Raw genomic sequence first — 23,705 nt, 5'->3', positions numbered from 1 at the left:
TCTACACACCGTTCGCGCGATCGCAAAGTGAAAGTGAAAGCAAAAAACAAGCACAAATTCAAACGCGATTTCAATATGTCGTATATTGGCAGTGGCTCATCGATGCCAATGACATAATTACTCAGCTACATTTTCGAAATAATGCAAAAGCATTGACATATATTTTCCCTTCCTATGATAGCCCGACGGGCAGGGCTGAGATAGATTTTGGTAGCCCGATTGCAAAAATCGCTAGCCCCGGGACGTCGGGCTAGCGATTTTGCGAGCCCTGATTTGGTTCAGAGAACACTTGTTAATGTGCTAACACATGTCCCGCTCCATCCGAGTGACACCGGCACCTGTTTTCTGTGACTTACACTACCCTTTGTATAGGATTCATTTTGTTCTTCCCAAAATCACCAATCATTTTTGGCTAAAGAAAATGAATTGGTGCTTTTCTTTCTCGAGTTTGTGAATTTTATATATACATTTTTTAAATTTCCAAATTAAAATTTACCTAGTTATAGTATCTCTGTTTTATAAAAAAAATAATTTTGTGGTATAGACTAAAGACAGTGTTCAAAATTAAATAGTCAGTCATTAACATTTACTTCCGCTGATCATTTTCAAGCTGGCCAAACACGGCGTTTGATAAATAACAAATAAGACAAAGACTCCTCTTTCGTATTGTTTTACTGGTTTACACACTCATCAAACATTTTCCCCAGAAATGAACAAAAAGTACCTGTGCACAGTGCTAAAACAGTTTGATGACAAAGGCTGATGAGAGTAAAAGCACAGGCTGTACAGAAGGACCAGAGTCCAGAGGGTCCAGAGGCCTCCGTTGGATGAACCTTGCAGTGATCCTGATTGTTGAAGCTGCATCATGTCACAAAGAGCAACTGTAGCAAGTTCAAAAGTACAAAAATAGTAATTTTCTTGAAGTGCTACGTTGGCATAAGAGCAACAGTGGTCATGATGTTTTACAGAAAACAAGTAAGGCATCTTTGACAATAAAGCACAGACAGCTGAGAGCAAGTAAAAGGCACCAGCTCAACACAGCTGGATATTTTTCTTAACTGCATATAATAATAATTAAAAAAATCAACATTTAGTTGAGGAATTGTTTTCATGTCTGTTTTCTAAGCTAAAGAAGAAAATCAGAGTGGCCCCATTCACTGCCAATTAGCTTAAGTTCTGCTAGAAATCACCTTCTTAGCTGGAGTTCTCTCGTTAACCTTAACCCAGATAAAACAACTCTGTGAGCAATTCAACAAACACATGAGATGCTAACAAAGTAACTGCTTTGTGCAAATGCTGCCTTTAATGACCATATCACTACTGAAAAAAATAAATGAGAGTAATGCTCAATAATCACAATATAAGTTTACCTGTCAAGTAAACTTCAGGGACATCAATCTGTTCAGTCAGGAAGCAGAAACCATCGTGAATCTATTTCACCTGCTTTGGTGTAAATGGCAACCCTGCAAGAAGGGAATGGTTTTGCAGGCGGTGGCACGAGCTTATCAAGATTGTGACAGTTTGGTCAGGAACATGCTCTCGAATAGTCCAGTGGAGGTCATTTTATAGGGCTCCTCCTGTTCCTCCTCACAATAATAAGCAGACGATATCAGTTCAGCTGCTGCACTGATACCCTTTTTACTGTTCTGTCCATTTCTCTTTGTGTAATTGCCCGTCTCCTAGTATTCACCATCCTCCGTATTCTTGAGACACGGCAAACCTTCCTGTAACAGCGAGTATGAATGTGCCATCCTGGAGGAGTTAGACTGCCTGTGCAGCAGACGCTGCTTTGTGTCACTAGCAGTGACACAAGTGAAAAAAGCGACACCAGCGAAAGATCAGTAAGGAGGCATAAGGAGAGAGAAGTGGTCTAAGGCCACCATGTGCCAAACCAGTCCATGTTGGGGTTGCATCATTGCACCAAAAGTGCAACTGGTTGCACCAAAGCAAGTGGATGATGTTCACAATGGCTTATGCTTCTTAACTGGACAGATTGATATCCCAGAAGTTTAACTATCGTGCGTCATAATTTCTTGAATAATAATAAAAAATGCAGTTTGTACCCATGTCTAGACAACCCATGCATGACATTGGTCTTTATTTTTTGGGTTCTGAAAACTACTTCAACAAGTTGATCTATATCTTCAAAATAAAAGAATAAAAATCAATGGATTTTTGAAATTCATCGACTAGATAAATTTTCATTTCCAACTGTTGGATGGACAAAACTTAGCAGATGAAGGCGTGACCCTGGTCTGTGGGGAAATCATAAGTGTTTTACTGCATAGACCCAACAATAAACTGATTAAGTAATCAGCAATAATCAGTAACGACAATCTTTTGTTGCAGCCTCGACATTAAAGTCCATGTGTATAGAAAAGCCACTTAAGCATTAAAACATCCACACACACAAAGTCGAAACACAAACTGAGATTTGCTGAAGAAAACACGCCAGTGAGCACTGTAAGTTTCACAGTATGAGATTTCTTTAACTCAGAGTTAAAGTGCGAGTTTTCTGCAGCTGCTTGTTTTTGGGAATCAGTTACACATAAGCTGCTTGTTCCAGTAAACTGTACAGGCTCTGATTAACCAGTTTAAAAAGACATACTGTCACTGGGAGGTGTGATCAAATCAGTTGTGATTTGTTTTTCTGCGTGGGTTTTCATTGGTTGACTGACTGATTTAATGGTCTGGTCACATATCTGAGTACAGCTGAGTGACCAGGTTTGACAGTTTGTTCCTGTTTCTCTTTAGTCTTTTGGCAATATAGTGGCAAAGCAAAGAATCCTGCAAGTGTGATCCGTGCTCCATGTGATTAACTTTGAAGATATTGAAAGTTCACCAGGAACCGTGCACAGCGTGTCAAAGATTCACCAGTGACAGATCAGAGAATCCAGCTCTCATTCCTGTGAAGATACTCATCGTTCCCGTGAACTAGTTTTGTGCAAAGCAGTGAAAATTCTTTCGCATCGGAATTCTGATCTGACTACTGGGATTCACCTCCGGCTCTAGCGCTACTGGGAGTCCAGGTATTTGAAGGTCCGCCTGCAGAGCTGTGCAGCGGAGCAGGAACCTCACTCTGATCCTTGGAGTCCTGCTGAGGAGGCTGGTGAGGCAGACAAGAGCTGTGCATGATGTGGGCATCCAACATCTCCAGCAACAGGTCATAGAGAGGCACTATGTTCTTCATTTTCATGCAGTGGAGGTGGTCCATGCCTTTGTTACTGCACATTGAAAACAAAGTTGGGCGAGAAGTTAACGTAATGACTTTTGATGGGAAAAATTTGGTCAGACGAACGTGTTTCATAACACTGCAGGGCTTTGAATAAAAGCTGAGCTGTAAAATAAATTCATTTCAAGATCTGTCTCCCTTTTTAAAAAAAAATATCCAGGTTTTAATCGCACAATGTTGGGTCCTGTTACCTGACATGACGGATATGTGAAAGCAGCATGAGCAGGTGAGCCAGGCGAGTGTACTGCTGCCGGAAGGTGAGGCCGGTTTTGCCGATGGCCAACACCAGAGCGTCCGTCATAGCGTCCAGGAGGCGCAGCAGCTTGGACCGGCTCTGCAGGTCCTCGCTGCAGTCTGAGGAACTGAGGCACATGTCTGGCAAAGCAAATGGGAAGAAATACACTTTAAGTGCGTCTACACAGTAAAGACTATATTACAGATATCAATATAGGAGTTTAATGTTGGAAGTTAAAGTAAATAAAACATTCTGAGATCTTTCTTAAAGAAGTAGTTGTAAAGTTGTGAAGAAAGAGTTTATTCATCAGAAGTGCATTAACCTTTGTAAACTGTGTAAAAGCATAACTGGATTTTTCATGCAGACATCTTGATTCGGCCACAGCAGGAAACGGACAGACGACCCAGAGAACCAGCGTGTGCAACACCACCAGTAACATCAGACTGAACCAGCTAAATGGAATTCATCCGCAATTTATTTACAGAGCACATGAATAAAATGCATACAAAAGATTTAACACCCCCGAAAAGAACCACTGGCCTTCCCTCAAAGGAGAGTAACCAGGTGTTATAAATACAAATATTTTTCAAGTGGTTTTTTATTTACTTTGGCATAAAATACAAAGGACAGAAGCAAAAGACTTCTGGTAAGGTAACATCGACTCTTTGCTTCAACTATAAATGGATCAAAAGGTGCTTACGCATGTAGTCTGCCCCCAGAGGTGCATTATGAGCCAGGGGGAAAAAACCTGATTTTATTTTGCACCCCTTTTCCTACTGTGAAACTTTCTGGTAGCAGACATCTGAAAAATCCCCATGTTTTGTTCAACACTAAATAAACACTTGTTGTGCTTGCAAATGCAGTTTGAAAAGGGCTTACACGCTCAAACATTGTAGAAACATCCTGCCAAAGCATCGAACGTACAGTTTGTTCAAATATTTGTAGAGTACAGAACAGTGTCTCACAGATGGTGCCATGTCTGTACACACTGGACTGCCCCCACATGCCCCGTCTCCTTCTTTAAGGAGTAGTTTTAATTTTGAGGGTCATTAAATTCTCATCTGAACATTTGCTTGGTTAGAATCTCTCTGCTTTGTATCTCTGGCAGTAGAACTTTAAATCTGTTTTTGGAACATTCTGATCTACTTTGGATTTAGTTTTTTCCAGTACTACAAAAAGTTTATTTACAAAACATCACCATCGAGTTTTCCTCTGTTTGAGAGTTAGTAAGTGACACGGCTCTGGTCCAGGGCTTGCATGGTATTGAATTAGCAGATGTCAGAGGGGCTGGCTTTAAAATGACTAAAAAAAATTAGTATGATCTTCAACTCCATGTATTTGTTGATCATATCCTGTTTGTGTGTGTATGTGTGTGTGTGTGTGTGTGTGTGTGTGTATTCTGAGTGGGGTAGCTTGTACAGTGCAAAGATCTGGATGACACACCTCAGTTTTACTGCATAGAAAAAAAATGCGACGATACCCACAGGTGTTTCTTAGTGGTGGGGTGGGTGGTTTAACTGGTTGCTCTCCCAAACCACTGACTAATCAAGTAAACTCCTTTTCTTTTCTTTTTAAACTATGCCAGACGTTGAACTTTTTAATAAAAAACTTAACATAATGCCTTTACTCTAGTTTCCAAACACCTACTCATTCCAAATGTTGAGCTGCAAAAGCAGCGTGCTCTTGTAGGGATGCACAACTATCAAAAAAACAAAACAAAAAAAAACAAACAAATAAAATGAATGAAACATGAAACATGCAGCTTCCTTTCTTGTCATTCTGCCTAATCACATCTTATGCATAGTGCTGGTGAGTGGACACATACATAGCATGCCTTATAAGTTAATTTTAAAGGTCACAAATAGCTCTTTTTAAACTACATGTGAACACTAAACATTTAAATACATTTTTCATCATTTTTTTCCTCATTATGTCTCCTCCTCCATTCTGCTCTCTCTCCTCAGTCATTTCCACCTAATCCTCTTCCTACTCACCACAAGCCTCATTCTCCTGAACTAAAGTCAGAGTGCTAAAACACAAAAACGTGCATAAACATGCTCTTTTATTCCTGATATTGTCACAATTACTTACAGTCAACAGATTAGACATGCAACCATCCTGACAACAAGCCAGCTAAACAACAGCAGCTGGTTAAAGGCTAACATTATGCCAGATAACGTGAGGCTTGAGTGCCCTGAAAATCACACTTTCCCACTGATTACATTCTCATATTGCATGAGTGTGCTTTTTGCTTAGTGTCCAAGTCCAAGAATGTTAGATCTTAAGAGTACTTCTTAGACAAAAACACTCCATGCCTCACATTTAGTTTATTGGTATCTGATCATCTTAAATGCATTTAGGGTGACTAGATCCCAAAAGTAATCATGTGGTTTTCTTCTATGTGACAGTACATGCTGTTACTTGAATCTAAACCATATTCCATAGTCTTGGCCATCTCTTGGACAACGCAGTGACAATATGAGTGAGACATCCTAACTGGCACTGTAGTCTAAAAACAACATTCTAGTCAGCTCTGACTCTCTCTGTAAAAAAAAGAAACTTATTATAACATTCGTTTTTGATTTTTTATATTCTGGGGCTGAAGGTGAGACGGCTCTGTAGTCGACAAAGTCAGACAAGAGTCTGACTTCGCTTGTGGAGGCAATTAAAAAGAAAACATTAATGATCTCAACAGAGAGGCCTTGACCGTGTTCATCTTCACTTATGTACCACCTGCTACTCTAGCTACTTTAGCAGAACCTCTGAGTCCTCATAGCACAGACTCAAACTACACAGTGTTCCCAACAGGGGTTTTCACTGCTAGTTATTGGGTTTATGGACATGCTTACCATGTGCAGGCTCACAAGATTACATGCTGAGATACCAATCTAACACCCCATTGTGGGTTCATGTTCTGGAGACAAACAAACAGTCTCAGTCGCACTTATGCACATGCAGCACATCACACTGAGAGAGGACCTCATGTCCGCCCACACAAACATGCTCACTCACTGGAGTTGAGGAGGATCATGGCCTTGAGGCAGACGTACTCCTCCCTCTGCAGCTTGAGCTCTCTCACCCTGGTTGTGGCAGCTATCAGCATGTCAAAGATCTCCACAAAGCCCTGGACGCAGCTTCCTTCTTCTCTAAAAAGACACAAATGTTATTTAATTGCATCGCACTCTTGATTTCTACCTACACAAATTAGCCAGACATAACACAGATGCAACTCCCACCAAGAAGTAAAAGATGATCTGCTCTTTTAACTCTGAAGAAGAGCAAGAAAGCACTTTACACCAGAGGAAAGAGAGTAGCATTAGTGATGTCTCTCAGCTGGCAGAAAAGATCACCAAAAAAACAGAACAGGTGTTTTAGGTTCTTAAATGCTAAAAACGGGTTGTTGTAGCCTATTGCAAGGTGGTTGCCAGGCAACATGATGCCATCGTAATATCCGATGTAGCTGTGAAACTTTAAGAGCCTGAGGAGCCAGATTTGGTTGCTGATGGTCTAGGAGGAGTTGACAGATACAGAAACAAACATACAGACAGAGGTTTGGTGTATTATCATAAGATATTGTGTGTAAGTACACTGGGAACCACTAATAACTCTTTTTAGAACAAGCGCCTCTAATCATGCTAGTAAAACAAGGTTTAGGAGGTGGTACCTGCTCAGGCTGAGGTCAGGGCAGAAGATGAGTTTTCCTGGATGGTCCACTGACCTCCACATCAGTCCAATCATCAACACCTCCAGCCAGCAGCACTCCAACAGATGGACCTGGTCTACGAGACTAAGCTCCACAAACCCTGAGAAAAGGACGTAATCATAAAGTGCATAGCTGTGAGCAGATGAAGCATATCACACAAACCTGAATTGTGGTCATGCAAAATATCGTTCTTTAACAAGTCTAATGAGCAACTGAGCAGCAGTATAACAGTAATGATAAAAAAAATTGCTTTAATGATAACAGTATATCTGTTATCATTAAAGCAATTTTTACTGACGTTGTAGAAAGATTTTTGTATAATCTCAAACTAATTGTATTTCTCAACTCAAGCAAACATGGAAACTAAACTAGACATAATAACAGCTATTTCAGGACCATTCAGAGGTTTTGTCACTTTGAAATGCCCTTGTTTTATATAGAAACGTTTTCGTCTAATACAAGATTCAACTAATCAAAATGTTGTAAATGAGAATTAAGGATTAATGATTTTTTGGTAACGGTGCTATATGCTCACCAGCTATTTTGTCAAGTACAAATATTGACTCTTATCAGCTTTCAAATGGTAGCAACTCAGTGCTTTTAAGAACGTATAGAAGTCAACTTGCTAGAGGTCAAACCAAAAATCAGAATGGGTAAAAAAAGGTTATGTAAGTGATTGAACATGGTATGGTTGTTAGTGCCAGACTAGTCTAGTCTAAATAGTCTGAAAGAGAGAAAATACGTTGTGATCTGACAAGATGGCAGCAGCAACTCAAATAACCACTCGTTACAATCAAGATATGCAAAAGAGGATCTCTGAATCCGCAATATGTCCCTGAAGCAGATGGACTACAGCAGCTCACCGTGTTCCACTCTTGTCAGCTAAAAACAGGAGGCCAAGATTAAAGTTCACACAAGGTAATGGACAAGAAAAGACTGGGAAAACTTTTCCTGGTCAAAACTTTAGATGGCAGAGTCAGAATTTGGTGTAAACAACATGAACGTACGGATCCATCCTGCCTTCTAGCAAATGTTCAGGTTGGTGTAATGGTACAAGTTTGGGCCTCTTAGCACCAACTGAGCACTGTTTAAATGCCACCACCTACCCGAGTCTTGCAGCTGACCATTTATATTCCTTCATAACCAAAACTATAATGTACTAACTACAACATCATCTCATGGCTGCTTGCAGCAGGTGAACACACCACATCCCAAAGCTCAAATCATCTCAAACTGGATTCTTGATCATGACGATGACCTCACTGTACTCATATGGCCTCCTCAGTCACCAGATCTTAAACCAACAGAACATCTTTGGGATTAGGTTAAATAGGAGACTCACAATCAATCACACCGATGTCCCCTAAAAATTACAAAAAGAAGTGTATGTTTTCTTCATCAGTGTATACTATACTTGATTTATTCATGACATGAATTGCTCTGGTGGTGAAACACTTATTTGTGTCAGTACTCTGGCTCGTATTGCCACCTTGCTGTGTAACTTTGCACATGCACAGTCGGAAAAAATCTGCAGGTAAAGTGATATTTGAATCCTATTTTTGGACCCGTTTTGTTTTATTAGATTTGAATGGGGACACTGCACATGCATTTTCCTCTGACTGACCAATGAAACTGGAAGTTCTGATTCTCCACATTCATTTAGATTTTTTATTGACCTGAATAACCTGAAGAAGATAACTATTTTTTTAAATTATATAAATTCATCTAATTTTATTTAAAAATATCACAAAAACACACACCTGGAATCTTCTTGGCCCAGCTAATCATGTGAACCAGCTCCTTATCTGCCAGGTTGGTGAGTAACATCATGACGCTTGCTTCGGTCAGCGGCCTTTTCGCGTCCTTCACGAGGTAGATCTCTGGCGGCTCCGCCTCCAATATCCGCTCAATTAGCTGCTCTGGGGTCAGTGCAGGTTTTTCGGGCTTATTTAATGAACCCTCAGCTGGTCCAGTTATGCCCTTTGGTTCAGCTGTTTTGCCCTGTGAGGATAGACGGGTTAGCCGCCTTGCCTGCGAGTTTCTGTAGTTTCCACGCTCCTTTCGAATACCTGTGAGTAACAAGGCAAGCATTAAATTATGGCCAATTTTTACTCATGTTCCAGACTGTCCATATCTGTTCAATTTTGCTGTTTTCTATATATGCTTGCAATTTTGGGGGGTTTTGTTGGTTTTGTTTTTATAAATAAGAGTAAAGCAAAAGGCAAAAATGGCAAGCAGCAAGTCCATCAGTTAGAGACAAAAATCACTGGACAGGCTACAAGGATCTGGCACCATGTAGTTCCTACTTGGAAAAACAAAATGTCGGAATATACTGAAATCCAAATTTAGGTTACAGGAATCCTATCTACTTCAAACAGATGTTGAAAAGATTCGTTTTATGTGGAAATGATTAACAGAGCCACTCATGGCTTTTAGAGTCGGATCACATTTCTCATATATAGAAAAAAAAAAAAAAAGCGCTGGAACCATATTAAAGAACAACATTTGGATTAAACTTTATTTCTACCCAGATATCCCTGCATCATTGCAGTGATACCCATAATTAAAACTTCAAGTTTCAACCAAAATACTACAAGAGCAGATCAAATGTGCATTAATAGGCAAACAAGTACTAAAATATTATGGAATACTAAAACATATTATTCTTGGTCTTGTCTATAATGAAACATAGTTCTATGGTCATGTTGTTGTATGATTCTACAGAAAAATAAAAAATAACATAACATTAGAAAATAAATACAAGCATATGTATAATAACAATACTGTATACTTAGTAATCACATCATTCAATATTGAGAACAGGGTCACACGCATGATTACTTACAGTGTATCATATAAGAATGTGTAAGAGGTCAGGTCACTCCATGAACAAACCTCAGCTCAATCTCTCTCTCTCTCTCTCTCTCTCTCTCTCAGATAGATAGATATCTCTCTCTCTCTCTCTCTGATAGATAGATATCTCTCTCTCTCTCTCTCTGATAGATAGATCTCTCTCTCTCTCTCTCTCTCTCTGATAGATAGATCTCTCTCTCTCTCTCTCTCTCTCTGATAGATCTCTCTCTCTCTCTCTCTCTCTCTGATAGATCTCTCTCTCTCTCTCTCTCTCTCTCTGATAGATCTCTCTCTCTCTCTCTCTCTCTGATAGATCTCTCTCTCTCTCTCTCTCTCTGATAGATAGATCTCTCTCTCTCTCTCTCTCTCTCTGATAGATCTCTCTCTCTCTCTCTCTCTCTCTGATAGATCTCTCTCTCTCTCTCTCTCTCTCTGATAGATCTCTCTCTCTCTCTCTCTCTGATATCTCTCTCTCTCTCTCTCTCTCTCTCTGATAGATCTCTCTCTCTCTCTCTCTCTCTCTCTCTCTCTCTCTGATAGATCTCTCTCTCTCTCTCTCTCTCTCTCTCTCTCTCTCTCTCTCTCAGCTATTTAGTCAAACCTACTAATCTACTCGACTTTTCAGTTTTACTTCATAGCCTTAAGTTCTTGTCATTGTTTTATTGAACAATTGAACAACAGATATAAAACAAATAATCAAAATATGGAAGCTGCACAAAAAGAATGACTGAACAAATAGACGAACATTAACATTTTGTTTTTTTAAATTTCAGATAAAATAAATCAAACATTATCACATTACCAAGTTATTTAGGTAACAATCAGAACATCAAGTTACTGTTGGCTGGATCCAGAAAAAGAATGTTCAAAAACTTCACTCGGGAACTAGTAGAAATATGAAACAATGTATACATATAATCATACTAACCACATTTGGTCATGCCAACTTCATAGCATTTGCGAAGGCGACATGCCTGGCAGCTCTTACGGCGGTTCTTGTCTATAGTGCACTGATTGGTTGCCGGGCAGATATAGTCGTTGTGTCCTAAAACAAAAAGAGGGAGAAATTAAGACAAAAATAAAAAGTTGGATGAAAAGAAAATGAAAAATGAGTTATATGAAGAAAAAGACAACGCAAAGTTGCATCCCTGCACAACAGGCAGGCAGACTGAGAATTCCCAGCTTGTGCAACCTCCAGCAAAAATCATTGATGACAAGCAGTCCTTTGTGGTCAGTTCAAGCCCTCTCTCTGTACCCTGGCCATTTTGCTGACAAAGGCTTAATTTGCATAGGCAGACAATGTTTGAACAGTGATATTTTCAGATTTTATTTTACCCATTATAATCATTATTTGATTATAATGGGAAGTTAATGACTTGACACCACAGCATATGGATTTGTTCCAGGCAATCTGTCAGGCAGCGAGTACAAAAAGCCCTGGGAAACTGGACGTTTAAGTGCACAATCAAAGTTTTCCCTGATAAGTGTCAGTAGCATCCTCCAGGTGACAACCATAAAAGCTTCATACTGGAGTGATAATAGCTCCAGTGTGTCACTCCCAAGTAGAGGTGGGAGGACACAGCTTATATCATGTAGGACACAGCTGAGAGTCAAAGAAGGCTGTTTGGGAAAATGACGTTTTGGATGGGTAGACAAAACCATCACAGAACACATGAAAGTCAGGCTGTCCAGCTGTGTTGTGGCCTGTGTGAGAAGAGTCTGGATGTCACAAATTTGTACTTGAATGTGGAGTCAGTAAGGAATAAACATAACATTTGGATGTTATGTTTATTCCTTACTGACTTGTTAGTAAGGAGTCATGTTGATATTAATATGAAACTATCGAAGAAAAGCGCAGAGTGCAAAAAAGGACACTTGGATAAAGTACAAAATAAAACAGAAGTGGTATGAAACACCAACCAACAAGAGCAAAGTTGTACATTTTGAACTTGAGAGAAGCAATCAGGACTTTGCAACAGTGACACAGTTTTAGGTAGTGCATGAACATCTGCTCTACCAATCAATCTGTGCAATAAATCTTGCTTCACATGCCACAGTGGGAGTCACCTGAAGTGTAAGGACAGTGTGGCATGTGGAAAAAGTCCAGTGGATTCTTTGACATGTTTTACTGGATGAAATATAATTTTAATCAAACAGCAGGTGAGATGTTTCAGTGTGGACCAAAGTGGTTTTCAACTTGACATAAAAAAGCAGTTCAATACAAGCGAATATATTGTATGCAGGGTTCATTCGCATTTTTCAGGGTCAAATTCAAGCACTTTTTAAGCACTTTCAAGGTCCATTTTCAAGCTTTTCCAGCACATTACAAGAATGCATGTTTCACTTAGCATCACCTTAGTAAGGCCATGTAAAAATTAAAGCAAATCATTTTAGGTTGACTTAAATGTCCTTTGTTCCCTTTTTTGTTAAAACATAGAAAAATGCACCACAGACAAATACTGAAAAAGGAAATGGTGCAATATGCATATAGTGTACAAACTCAAAAACCCCATTTCTCTTAAAAATTAAGATTTGCAAATGTGAAAAAAAAATCTACTTCTTAGAGATATTCATCTCCACTTCTCTCACCAAACTGTACAATAATACACAGCAAGGCCAAATTAATCTTCTTCTCGTCAGATATTGACACTTCTTTCCTATGTGACACAAAAAATAGGAGACAGATGTTTGTTTTTTAACTAGTTAAGCACCCCCACCCACAAAAATGGGGGCAAAAGGGAGGAAATCACGTTTAATCGGTTATAACACAAGGTCAGAAATATAAGTGCCAACATGAGTAGTGTTCACAGAAACCTCTGAATCTCAGCTAAAATCTCATATAAACACCAAACAGTTAAAAGAGCAGCTTCGTCACCATGAATCTGTGGACAGGTAATATCCATACTTTGATTTATGATTTTCTGGAGTTAAATGTGAACCGAAGCATATTTTCAAAGGTGTTATATGCTACAAAATACTTTTAAAAATTAGGCGAGGGATATAAAAAAAAATCAAATTTTTCTATGTTTGAGTCACAGCAACTTTGACATAGTAACATCTGCAGTAATATTTACACCTCTGATGACATCTCACAAGTGTTAGCTTTATTTTGATACCAAGAATGTAGTTGCAGAGAAATACTCCATTTATTTTGGTCATTTTCAAGCAGAAAGCTCAGAAATTCCCAATGAAACCAACTCCAAGCTGTTTAACTACATTGCTGTCTGTATTATTGTTAAAGTCCTAAATGATCACCTTTAAAGTGTTTGTGCTAATAACACCATGTACAGTAAGACAGGCATGGAGAACAGCACTGACTGGGAGAGGCTTTGAACAGATGACATACTCAGTTCAATTCAACATATAAGACTTAAAGAATGCACAAGCATCTACCTAAAATCTATTTATTTAGTCTATCACCTGTGATGTTATTAGGTACAGTTATAATGTATTGTTCATCTCCCTTAAATAAACAGGCAACCTTAAAGTATGAAATACTCATATATTAAAACACTTAAATTTGTCTATGGTCTCAGTGGCTGATAGTGCCCCACAGGCCTCAATGTGAGCTTGAAGCCATTTATAATTTACAAAAATAAACATATTTTGAATGAAAGCCAGGGAACTTCAGTAGCACAAAAAAGTGGCTACTCTTTGTGCCCATATGGATCAGTCCCTCTTATTACCATTATTTCCTTAAGCCTTAAGTTGGCTAGTTAAGTATCGGACTAACGTTTACAGCTTTTACTTAAGTCAAGTAACCCACATTACTGCTACTGCTAAGTAATGTTAGCCAAATTCACACCATATTCCATAAATCACCATGCCATAACTAACTGCTATAATAGTGCTGCCGTACTGCATCATACTGAGTGCATTTCAATCATTTCTCCAGCAAGTTTGATAGCTAGCAAAATAATAATAGTTTTAAAACTGTGCACGTGTTATGTATACATTCTCGAAAATTATTTACTAGGACTCACCTATCATGTGACTCCGCCATTGTTGTTTCCATTAAACACTCATTAAAACGGCAATCTCCAGGCATGTTAGTGCCCTCATCCCCGACTGTCCGGAGGAGGGGTGCTAGGCAGCCCAGGCGGAGAAATTTTGCATTTAGACTTTGCGACTCAGTTTATTTCTCTATCTGATAAGAAAACTATTCGGTCAAATAGTTATTTTTTGGTGAATGAAATACAGTTTCAAGCACTTTTAAGCACCACATCTGAAATTCAAGCATTTTTCAAACCTTGAAAAGACAATATTAAAATTCAAGAATTTTCAAGGCTTTCAAGAACTTGTACAAACCCTGTTTAAGTTTTGTCTCACCTTGGATGCTCCTCTTGAAGAAAGCCTTACACCCCTCACACGACCAGACTCCATAGTGGTAGCCTGAAGCATAGTCATGACACACAGCACAGTAGTGGAGGTCTGCCTTCCCACCTGAAGACACCATGCTCTCCTCGCTCTCCTGGGAGCGCCTCCTCACACTCTTGCTAACAGACAGTTTTGAGTCATGATTTCTTCCCAAGACAAAAACATGCAGAATAAGTATGCAAAACAGCTGATTAAAAGTAATAAATCACTGAATCAGTAATGTGATTACAGATGATTATTTTTAGCTTGCTTTAGCTTTTGTAAAAAAAGAAAAAAAAATTGGCAAAAAAAGGGAAAAAAAGGTTACTAAAAACAGCTGTTCAATAAATAACAGGTTAAGTACTAATTGAATAATCGTTAGCTGGCCAACTACTGATTAAAGAGGACAGCATAGTCAAGGCGTTGCGCCCAGTCCTACCTGGTTGTTATAACACTGTCCCACGGAGTCTGGGCTGACTGGCCCTGCTGGGATCGACCCTGGGGGCAGTGCAGCGTAATGGGCGTCCCCACACGGCCGTGGCTGGGCCAAAATAAAGAGGCGCTCAGAGACTGATGGACAGAGGAGCATTCAGAAATGCTCGGACCACCATAGCTGAAGATAGTTGGACTGTAAAAAGGTATGGTGGTGAAGTCATGGCCGAGGTCGGTATACGGTGAGCGGATACAGATGGGCTGGCTTGTTTCATGGGACAGACCAGGAGAAGAGGAGCCGAGGATCGGGGAGAGAATGCGACTACCAGCTCGGCTGGAGTCGACCTCCTGGAGCTGCAGCAGCTTCTCAGGCGAGGAGGCGGCGGCCATCATGACACCAAACTCTTCTAATATCACTTGAATTACTACATTACCGACAACTGGAAAGTGTCGCCGAAAAACAACAGAGCTAGGAGAGCTACCTCAGAGCTCACATGGTCAAAGCTGAGAAATGGTTTTTACTTTGCTTTCTGCTCGGCGTAACTGAATATCCTCGTGAAACAGTCCAGAAGATGGAGGTTACAGGAGAGGAGTCTAAGACAGGGTAGGAGGGATGTTCACTACTCCTTCTCAGTCCTGCCATGGGTTTTTCATCATTACAAAGCAGCAGAGCTTTCCACCTGGACAAGAAAGAAGAAGGGACAGGTTGATATACTGAAATACACGGCATGACCTGCGACGCTGTAAATACATTTCAATTACAATCTCTTCTTTTAAACTTTGGTAAAACTTCATACTTAGCTCCCCTGATAATATCTGAGTACAATCAACTTACAGAAAAAAGGAATAAAGTAGAATAAAAAAGAACTTAAAGAGTGGGAGCAGTAGCCTCAGCTAAGCCTACCACTCCCACTTCACAAAGAGAGAGAGAGATCTCTAGGAGTGAGCCCACACACTCTTCAGCGGAAGCTTACTTTTGCACAGTGTAGTGGTTTACACTTTTACCTAACAGTTGAAAGATCCCCATGTGTTCAATCAGGAGGGGAGTAAATTCTTTGGGTTGCATCAGGAAGGGAATCAAGTGTAAAAGCTTACAACTAACTGCTGCAGCGATCCTTCGTAAATAAAGGAGCAGCCAGAAGTAGCTTTATTTTTGATGCATTACTGGGGTTTTTGCATTTTTGAGTTACTAAATTCCTTACAGCATCAGTAAAACCTTTAGAAAACAGATTATGCCTCCATATTTTGACAGAACTCTCTTTTTTGCACCCCATTGATGATATGTGCACATGCAACATGAGCCGCTACAAGTGAAACCGCACGCTGTCAGCTCTAACGATCAGTAGACGCTACAATTTCACTTGCTTCTTCAAAACACCTGCAATATCTACCAAAAATGGTGAGAGGAAAAAGAAATAGTGATTTATGACGCCCTGTTGACAGAAACACCTGGAAGATCAATAAATGCAGTGTGAGTGCACAGTAACGCATCACAGTACAGCGTAAGGACACGTTGGTTTACTCTTACGACATCTGATGAATCAAATCCAGCAGTTAATCATTCCTGAATGGCAGGAGTCGGTCTTCAGTCGCTGGTACACCGTGTCTCTACCTTTGTGGCATAAAGCCCACACCTGTAAGTCATTACTTATCCAGGAAAAACGCCTCCATTAATCTCAGTAAATATCAGAGAAGAGTAACAAACTCGATAACCCGTAGGAGTAGCTGGAGGCTTCTGCTGCAAGTAAAATGAGCACTGCTAAAGAAATGTCAGTAAATGAACTCACAAAGCTTCAACTATCATAAGTGCCCATTAATTATTTGGGACAGTTTGAAAGAAACCAAGGTGAATTCTCCTTTTTATGACATGGAATTCAACCATGCCTGCAAATGCTGTTCTTACAGCTATGAAAACATACTGAAAATGAAGGCAGGGAAAGACATAATAATATTTTCATCAGTGACCTCAAGGATTTATTACGAAGCATGAGAGTTATGACCTCTGCTGTGGAAGTTTTGCAAACAAATTTTTCCGATGATGACACATTATAGGCCACTGAAGGATGAACAACACCCAGCAGATGAGAGATTCATCCAATTTTGGTTTGATTTGTTAAAATTATTTTCAAGATAATCTATTATTTTGATGACTATAAACAAGTGGGAAAATTGATTATAAGAACATCTAAAGATGGGTTATGTACCTAGTTATGTGGTACAAAAAACATAAAATCCTCACATTTATAAAGCTGAAACCTGGATTTCTGATTTTAAAAACTGACTAAAAGAAAGGATTGTAAAAACTGTTTCCAGTTTCTGTTGATTAATTGAATAATCATCAGCAGTATACATTTTTACTGTGGAAAAGTTCTGTTTCAGACAATATTACACAGAGCAGTGTGTTCTTCTCTTGTGAAAAACATTTGTGCTCAAAATTTAAAGCTTTCAGCGTGTGATAAATTGGAGTCCTGCGGTGTGTGAGCTGTTGTTCACTCAGTTCCTCCTGCCTCATTTTTTTTTATGTGAATGTGCAACTATTTTTTCTCTTTTGACCTACATAGCAGGTAAAATTCACACAGTACATAACTTTACTGAGGTCAGTGGAGAATAATGACTGGCGATCATTCGTATGCATAAAATTCTTTTATTTCAAAGTTATCCAAGGATGTTTTATGAGGTATGGAAGAAGCCTAATGGGGATGGCTCTGGTTTGCTCTGCTATGGTTTAGCACCCGTTTAATGGTTTATCTGAATTTTTGATTTTCTTGTTTGAAAAGCCAATAGTTGTTATAAATACAGGGGCCTTTTAGCCTTTTTTAAAAACAGTAAGATTACTTAATAGGACTAGATTTTGCAATCCCAAGTGATTCAGCTCATACTTGCTCCGAGTGGATTTTGAGGCATCAGTTCAGTTGGCTCCAAACAAACAGATAAATTACAATATATGATGAATAGAGCAAAGACATAAAGCGAAACTAAACAACAAAAATAGACAAAAAATAAAATCATGTTGCTCAAATAAATGCTAAACTTTTTCCTTCTGCAGAGAACGTGCAAATAAGCAACTGTTTAACAGAACATATCAGTATATTTGTTGTTCCCACAGCTTGTTTTCGCTGCCCTCGGGTGTCCAAAAACCAATGTGCCATGTGTACTTTGAGTATATTTGGAGAGGTTTACAATAACTGAGGCAAACACATGCTCCCAAATTAGCCTCGACACACAACAAACTAAATGATTTTTTATAAACATATCTGGTTTGATAAATGATCCACTCCTTAGCTGATGACAGATAATGGATTCGTCTATGGGTTTATAATCTTTTCCTTTCCTGAATTACCGAAAATCAAAGCCTATGAGCCAATTTCTGAGGTTTAAATGCACTGGTTGCCAGCTCATCTGTTTCTCCTTAATACTTGGGGAATGATATATGATTAAAAGTAGACCAATGGATCACAAAAACCTATAAATCAATAACGAGTCGGCATCTGATTACCTGTAATGTGAGGAATCTGTGCTGGTGAAAGCATTAAAGAAGAACAGAGCAGGAGAAGGAGGACTAGTTGTCTTCTTCAACTAGTCTCACAGTGATTCTTGTGACCTTGTGTCCGTAGATGGTGAATGTTCCTCCCAAAACAGATGAGTCACATTAAAAGAGATTGCGGCAAGGTTTTTCTTCTTTAATTACCAATTCTGGCTAAAAGCAGATGTGGAAGAGTTTTTGTTTCCTTTGAAGCTTTGACCTTGCCTTCAGACTTCCTCACTGTTACACTGTCTAGAAGCTGGCAACTTATTGTGGGAGAAAACCTCCCTGCGCATCCTGCCGCCCCTACTATCAGCTCACACGGTTATAAGGCTTTAAATTTCAAGTCAAGCAGTTGGGAAATCTTACTAAAGGATTCTTATTACCATTTCTGCATCTCCAGCTAATTCTGTTACAAAGTGACAAAGACGCCGGGACAAAAAACCCCGTTGCATCGTGAAAACAAAGGGTTTCAAATTTTAAAGTTCTTTGTCGAATGATGAAGCAGATTTATGGCCATCTCTAAAACCTCACTTTCATGCCTTTGTGGGTTTAAAAACCAATTTGATGGGGTGCTGTTTGCTTTAGTCCTCTAAATGGCAGAGAAAAAACGTACTCAAATGAAATGCACTTGTGTCCAACTAAAGCAAGTATTTATTAAGCAATGAATCTAAAGGTATCTTAACCAAATAATTCCTCACACTTGACTGTAGAATACTTTGGTATACTTAGGAGCCCAGGCCCCTTGCCTGTGAAGCAAGCCCAAATCACCACCCATCCATTACCATACTTGAGACTGGTACAAGGATTTTCTGCTTATATGCCGTGTTTCGTTTTCTCCAACCGTGGTGCAGTGAATTATAGCCAAACATCTCCACTTTCTCTACAAGTCTTTTCAAGTCTTGTGGTTTGTTCAGATGCAACTTAGCAAACCTAAGTTGTGCTGTTATTCAGAAAGGTAAGAGGCTATTTTCTGTCAATATTTACTGACAGGCCATACCTGTTCAATCTTTTCAGCGTGTTTAGTCATGAACTTTGACATTTAACATGCTATCTGACATCTATAGAGTAACCCTTTCCAGATTGATGGGCAGCAACCGTTGTTTCTTCAGGCTCATGGCTGTTGTCTTTCCTCTTTGGCGTTGTGCTAATGCACACCTGAATAATCCAGACAAGCAAACTGCCAAAAGTTTTGCTTTTATAGGAGGTGTTTAGGCTTGCCCTGCTTGTTGATCAGGTAATCCCGGGCATTTGAATCAAGTGCATCTGGCTGCTACTTACTACTTGTATTCTGGCTTAATTTTTGTATCATAAAAAAAAGACACTGTGTAGTATGTCGTGTGCTGTTGTTCAGCTGAGACGGATTTACCCGTCTTTTGCTGAGGACGAGATTATTTTTATTATATTCTTGCACATAAAACTGTACAGTTACAGACAGAAGGTGTACTTTTTTCCCACATGACTCAAGATTACATAGTTATAAATCCTCATAGAAATACACGTGCATTAAAAAAGTCAAATCAATCTAAACTAGCAACATCACTAACTGTTCCCAGCTAGCCAGAATAGACAAAATCTCAAGGCCATGTCATTCCCCTATCCTAAAACCTTACAGCCTCCCTAAAAATCAAGCAAAAATGGACTTTGCAAAAATAGTCCTGCCTTACTGCACACGGTAAAAAAGTGGGGATGTTGGTGTCGGATAGCGCCAGAGAAAGTGCACTGAACTGCACCTGGGAAGTGTTCTGTCTCAGACGATATGCAAATACCTTTCAGAAGAAAATTAAACACTTCAGTCGGCAAATATCAGAATGCATAATTTGAAGCTTCTTTGCACCGCTTGCTCAGTTAAACATTAATTAACTCAATTACTTAGTCTCCCTGTACACTTTAAATTAATCCAGAATGCAATACATTTGAATCTTCCAGGCTTATTTGCACAACATGATCAGCAATTATTCAACATGTATTTAATAGATAAAAAGGCAGACCTCTAAATTTAGTGTAATCCAAGACAAAAGCAGTACCAACTTCACCTTCCTGACAATTCCAGAAAGATCAACAACAAAAAAGTAGAAATATACCTGAAGATCTGTTCCAATAGAAGTAATAAGTGATACATTTCCTGAGTGGTTGTAGTTATTTCCTTCAACTAATTTGAAGGAACTGCACTGTAATAGTCGGTATTAGCTGTATTGTTATTTCCTATTGGCATTTTAGGGTCTGTAATGAAATGGAAATAGGAAATACTAATCTGTTCTAATCTAATCTGTAGGCATTAAGACATTTGTATGAGCAGATAATAGCATTACTGACTGAAATAAGCATTCCCACAAATAAGATGTCATCTACCTGTGTTAGTGGTCAGTACTTTTTTGCTCATGCTGATTTGTTTTCCTGGCACAAAGCTTTAATATTCAAGGGGAAAATAGGCAGAAAAAAAGGTATTGTTCTGCTTCAGTTATCTAGCAAAGTGTTGTTTTAAACATCAGTATTCCACCCAGAAATTCACAACCGATGCATCCTTAATTTTAACTAACGCTTCCCTCATGCTATACAGCAAAAACAGAGTCACATTTATTTGTATAGCTCTATTCAGACACAAGGAACATAGAGTATTTCACAGAGACATTTAAATCATGGCTACAGGTCATACAGGATGCACAATCAATCATGATAGAAACAGAATAACAACTATTAGAGTCGAAGGACAAACAAGACTAGAGTTGTTTCCTGTGGTCACAGATCTCTACTTATATAAATCTGGCAAGTTAATCCCTGCTGTAGAAGTGATCATAACTGCAAATAAGGGTTGTTTCTCCTACAAAAAACTCTGATAAAGTGTGAAAGGAGAGCTCTGATCATCTCCCCTGAACAACTTCTGTAACTCAAAAGGTCGATAATAAAACACCACTTCTCTCTAGGTCGAGTCAGTGCACACTGGCCTCATATTAATTTACTTAATTGCTAATATTTAATAGTCTACATCTTTAGACAATTCAGGGCCACAACTAATGACTGCACTTATTATCATATTATCTGAAAATTGTGTGCTGAAATAAAAATTCCTCATTTTCCTCACCTCAGGCTGGAGTCAAAGTAAAGCTATTCAGCTGTCAAAATTGAAAGATTAAATACAAGTGATAAAAGCTTGTTATATTTGCCAGATCAAAGCTAAAATAAATTAATAATAATAATAACAATAATAATAATAATAATAATAATAATAATAAAAAGCTTAAGGGCAGAAAAATGACACCAAATCATCTGTAAAAATAAGATCACACAATCTTAAGCTTCACTTCTTACCTGCTGTGCCATGGACCACATAAGTATAACTGACCTATTAGCACCAGAGCTAACTGTTTAAATAAATGACACTGGAAATAACTACATATCTTGCATGATATGCACAAAGGAAAGGAAATTCTTCCTGTGAGCTTGACCCTATCAGAGCAGACAGCTGGCCGATAGCAGCCGCATGTTTACACAGTGATAAGTGCTTTTTGAAGTGGCCTTGTGTTCACATTAGACTTCTTTAAATGGAAAACACTGATTCTCCACAAAAGTGTACGCAAAATACAGAAACGAGAGACCCTACAGCCCTAATGATCCAAGAATACACTGGAGGCTAACGGACCTTAAACGATAAAGGAACTATTAAGATTGTTTGCGCATTAATAGCCTCTTCTCCTTGCAGTTAAATCATATCCATACGACCTTAAACTCTTAAAGAAGCTTTTCAAAGGTCGATTACATCCAGTTAAGATCTATAAATGGTTATTTTAAAATACACTAGTCAGCTAAAGTCCCGATTAAAACATTAAAAGCCTATGTAATGATTTCTTGCTGGAGTTTATTCTGACCACCTGTTATCTACGCTGTATTTTATGCGCTTTCTACTACACGCAGCTGCGGGCCTTATGGCATTAATATTTGACCCCGCAACAATAAATCTGTGGGACAGCGGGGAGTCTGTGAGCAGTCCTGGACGTCCACTGCTTCAAAACGTATGTAAACACGTGAAAAATAGTATTACCTGTTCCTTCAGAAACACCAATGGCAGGGGAAAGTTTTCAGGCCGACCCCACCGACTCCCCTCGCGGCGTCATGCGTGGGTAAAAAGTCAAGTGTTAAGTAGGGCTGTCACGAACCGCTTAAAGTCCAAGCTCCGAGTTCACAGACAGCCCTGTTCCGCTGATATGAACCGCGGCTTTCAGCTCAGAGGCTAACGACCAGCAGCGTTTAGGGAAATGACTGCAAGCGACAGCGAGTTAGGTGCGCAAGTTCCGGCTGGCGCCTTCAAAATAAAAGAGCTTACCACTATGAAGTAAAAAGTGAAAAACAAACAGTGGAAAATTACTTGTTATATATTTGTAGTAGTTAATAACTGCTGGATGTGTTTTGATTTCTAGTTCTATAAGCTTCGGTTAGCCATAAATATGAAAAGAAATGTCAAGTTTGCTGTTTGTTTGGTTAGAATTGTTGTGCACTTGGTTACACTGCTTTATGTCTCTAGTTGCTTTATTCTTCCGTTGCATATAAATGAGTCCAAACATTTGGTTTTGAATAGTGCCACTGCTATATGAATGGTTCTCAGGGTCCACCATGAATGAGCAAAACAAAAAGAAAGAGTACTGAAATACTGAAAGTTACTTTATTTTCAGCCCTGACTCAATGTGCCATTTGGGTGACCGAGTAACAATTGAATAAAAGCTGAAGCAAAGAACACGTTTGTACTGGACAATGTGAGAGATACCTGGCTGAATGGTAGTTTCGAATTTGACTCTTTGTAACTTAATAGATACAGACACACTAATTATACAGGTTGAAGATTTGGAATCAATCATATAAAAAGAATAAATGTTAATTTACCCACATTTGCCTTCTTAACTTCAGTGAATTATATATTTATGTACATTTTTATTGGCTCTAGTATTTAACACTGCACGACTGACACGTTTACAGTTTTGTGCTGCTTAAACAGTGTTCAACAATAAAGCAGTAGCAAAAACTTAAAAAATACTTGCACGTTGCATGTCTCATATTTTATTGACGGAGAGCAAAAATCATAGAAAAGCAGCATATTGATCAATCTGGCCATTAGCTGCTACTTTTATTTTTTCCAGATCACCTTTATAAAGAATATTATTTTTAAACCTTTATGCTTTTATTATGAAGGAAATCCCATTTCCTTTAGTTTTTAATCTCATGGCGTAAACTTGGCACTGTCCAGGGAAACACACACAGACGTCAAAATAAACCACACCTTAAGTGGTTATTGTTTTTACCACCAACCAGTGAAAGTGAATGTAACTGGTTCTAAATATAGTCCGTTTTAACCATGCAGTAGAGCTTAAACCAAAATCTA

The 23,705-nt window shown here is 38.9% G+C and overlaps 1 protein-coding gene across 3 annotated transcripts; it reads right to left on the bottom strand.

The window, feature by feature from the left end:
- Nucleotides 1-654: 654 nt before the first annotated feature.
- esr2a (estrogen receptor 2a) lies at nucleotides 655-22,598 on the bottom strand. Of its 3 annotated transcripts, none has more exons than XM_005474954.4 (9): nucleotides 22,374-22,598; nucleotides 14,819-15,491; nucleotides 14,353-14,546; nucleotides 10,952-11,068; nucleotides 8,931-9,239; nucleotides 7,132-7,270; nucleotides 6,480-6,613; nucleotides 3,424-3,607; nucleotides 655-3,224 (listed from the first exon to the last, which is right to left on the bottom strand). In XM_005474954.4, exons 2-9 carry the CDS (start codon nucleotides 15,202-15,204, stop codon nucleotides 2,987-2,989), a joined length of 1,701 nt encoding a protein of 566 aa, XP_005475011.1. In that variant the 5' UTR covers nucleotides 15,205-15,491; nucleotides 22,374-22,598; the 3' UTR covers nucleotides 655-2,986.
- Between the last annotated feature and the right edge of the window lie 1,107 nt (nucleotides 22,599-23,705).

Source organism: Oreochromis niloticus, linkage group LG15 (genome assembly GCF_001858045.2).
Source record: "Oreochromis niloticus isolate F11D_XX linkage group LG15, O_niloticus_UMD_NMBU, whole genome shotgun sequence".
In the NCBI taxonomy this organism is placed as follows: Eukaryota; Metazoa; Chordata; class Actinopteri; order Cichliformes; family Cichlidae; genus Oreochromis; species Oreochromis niloticus.
Note: the sequence above shows the minus strand (reverse complement) of the source record. Positions and strands in the feature narration are given on the sequence as shown.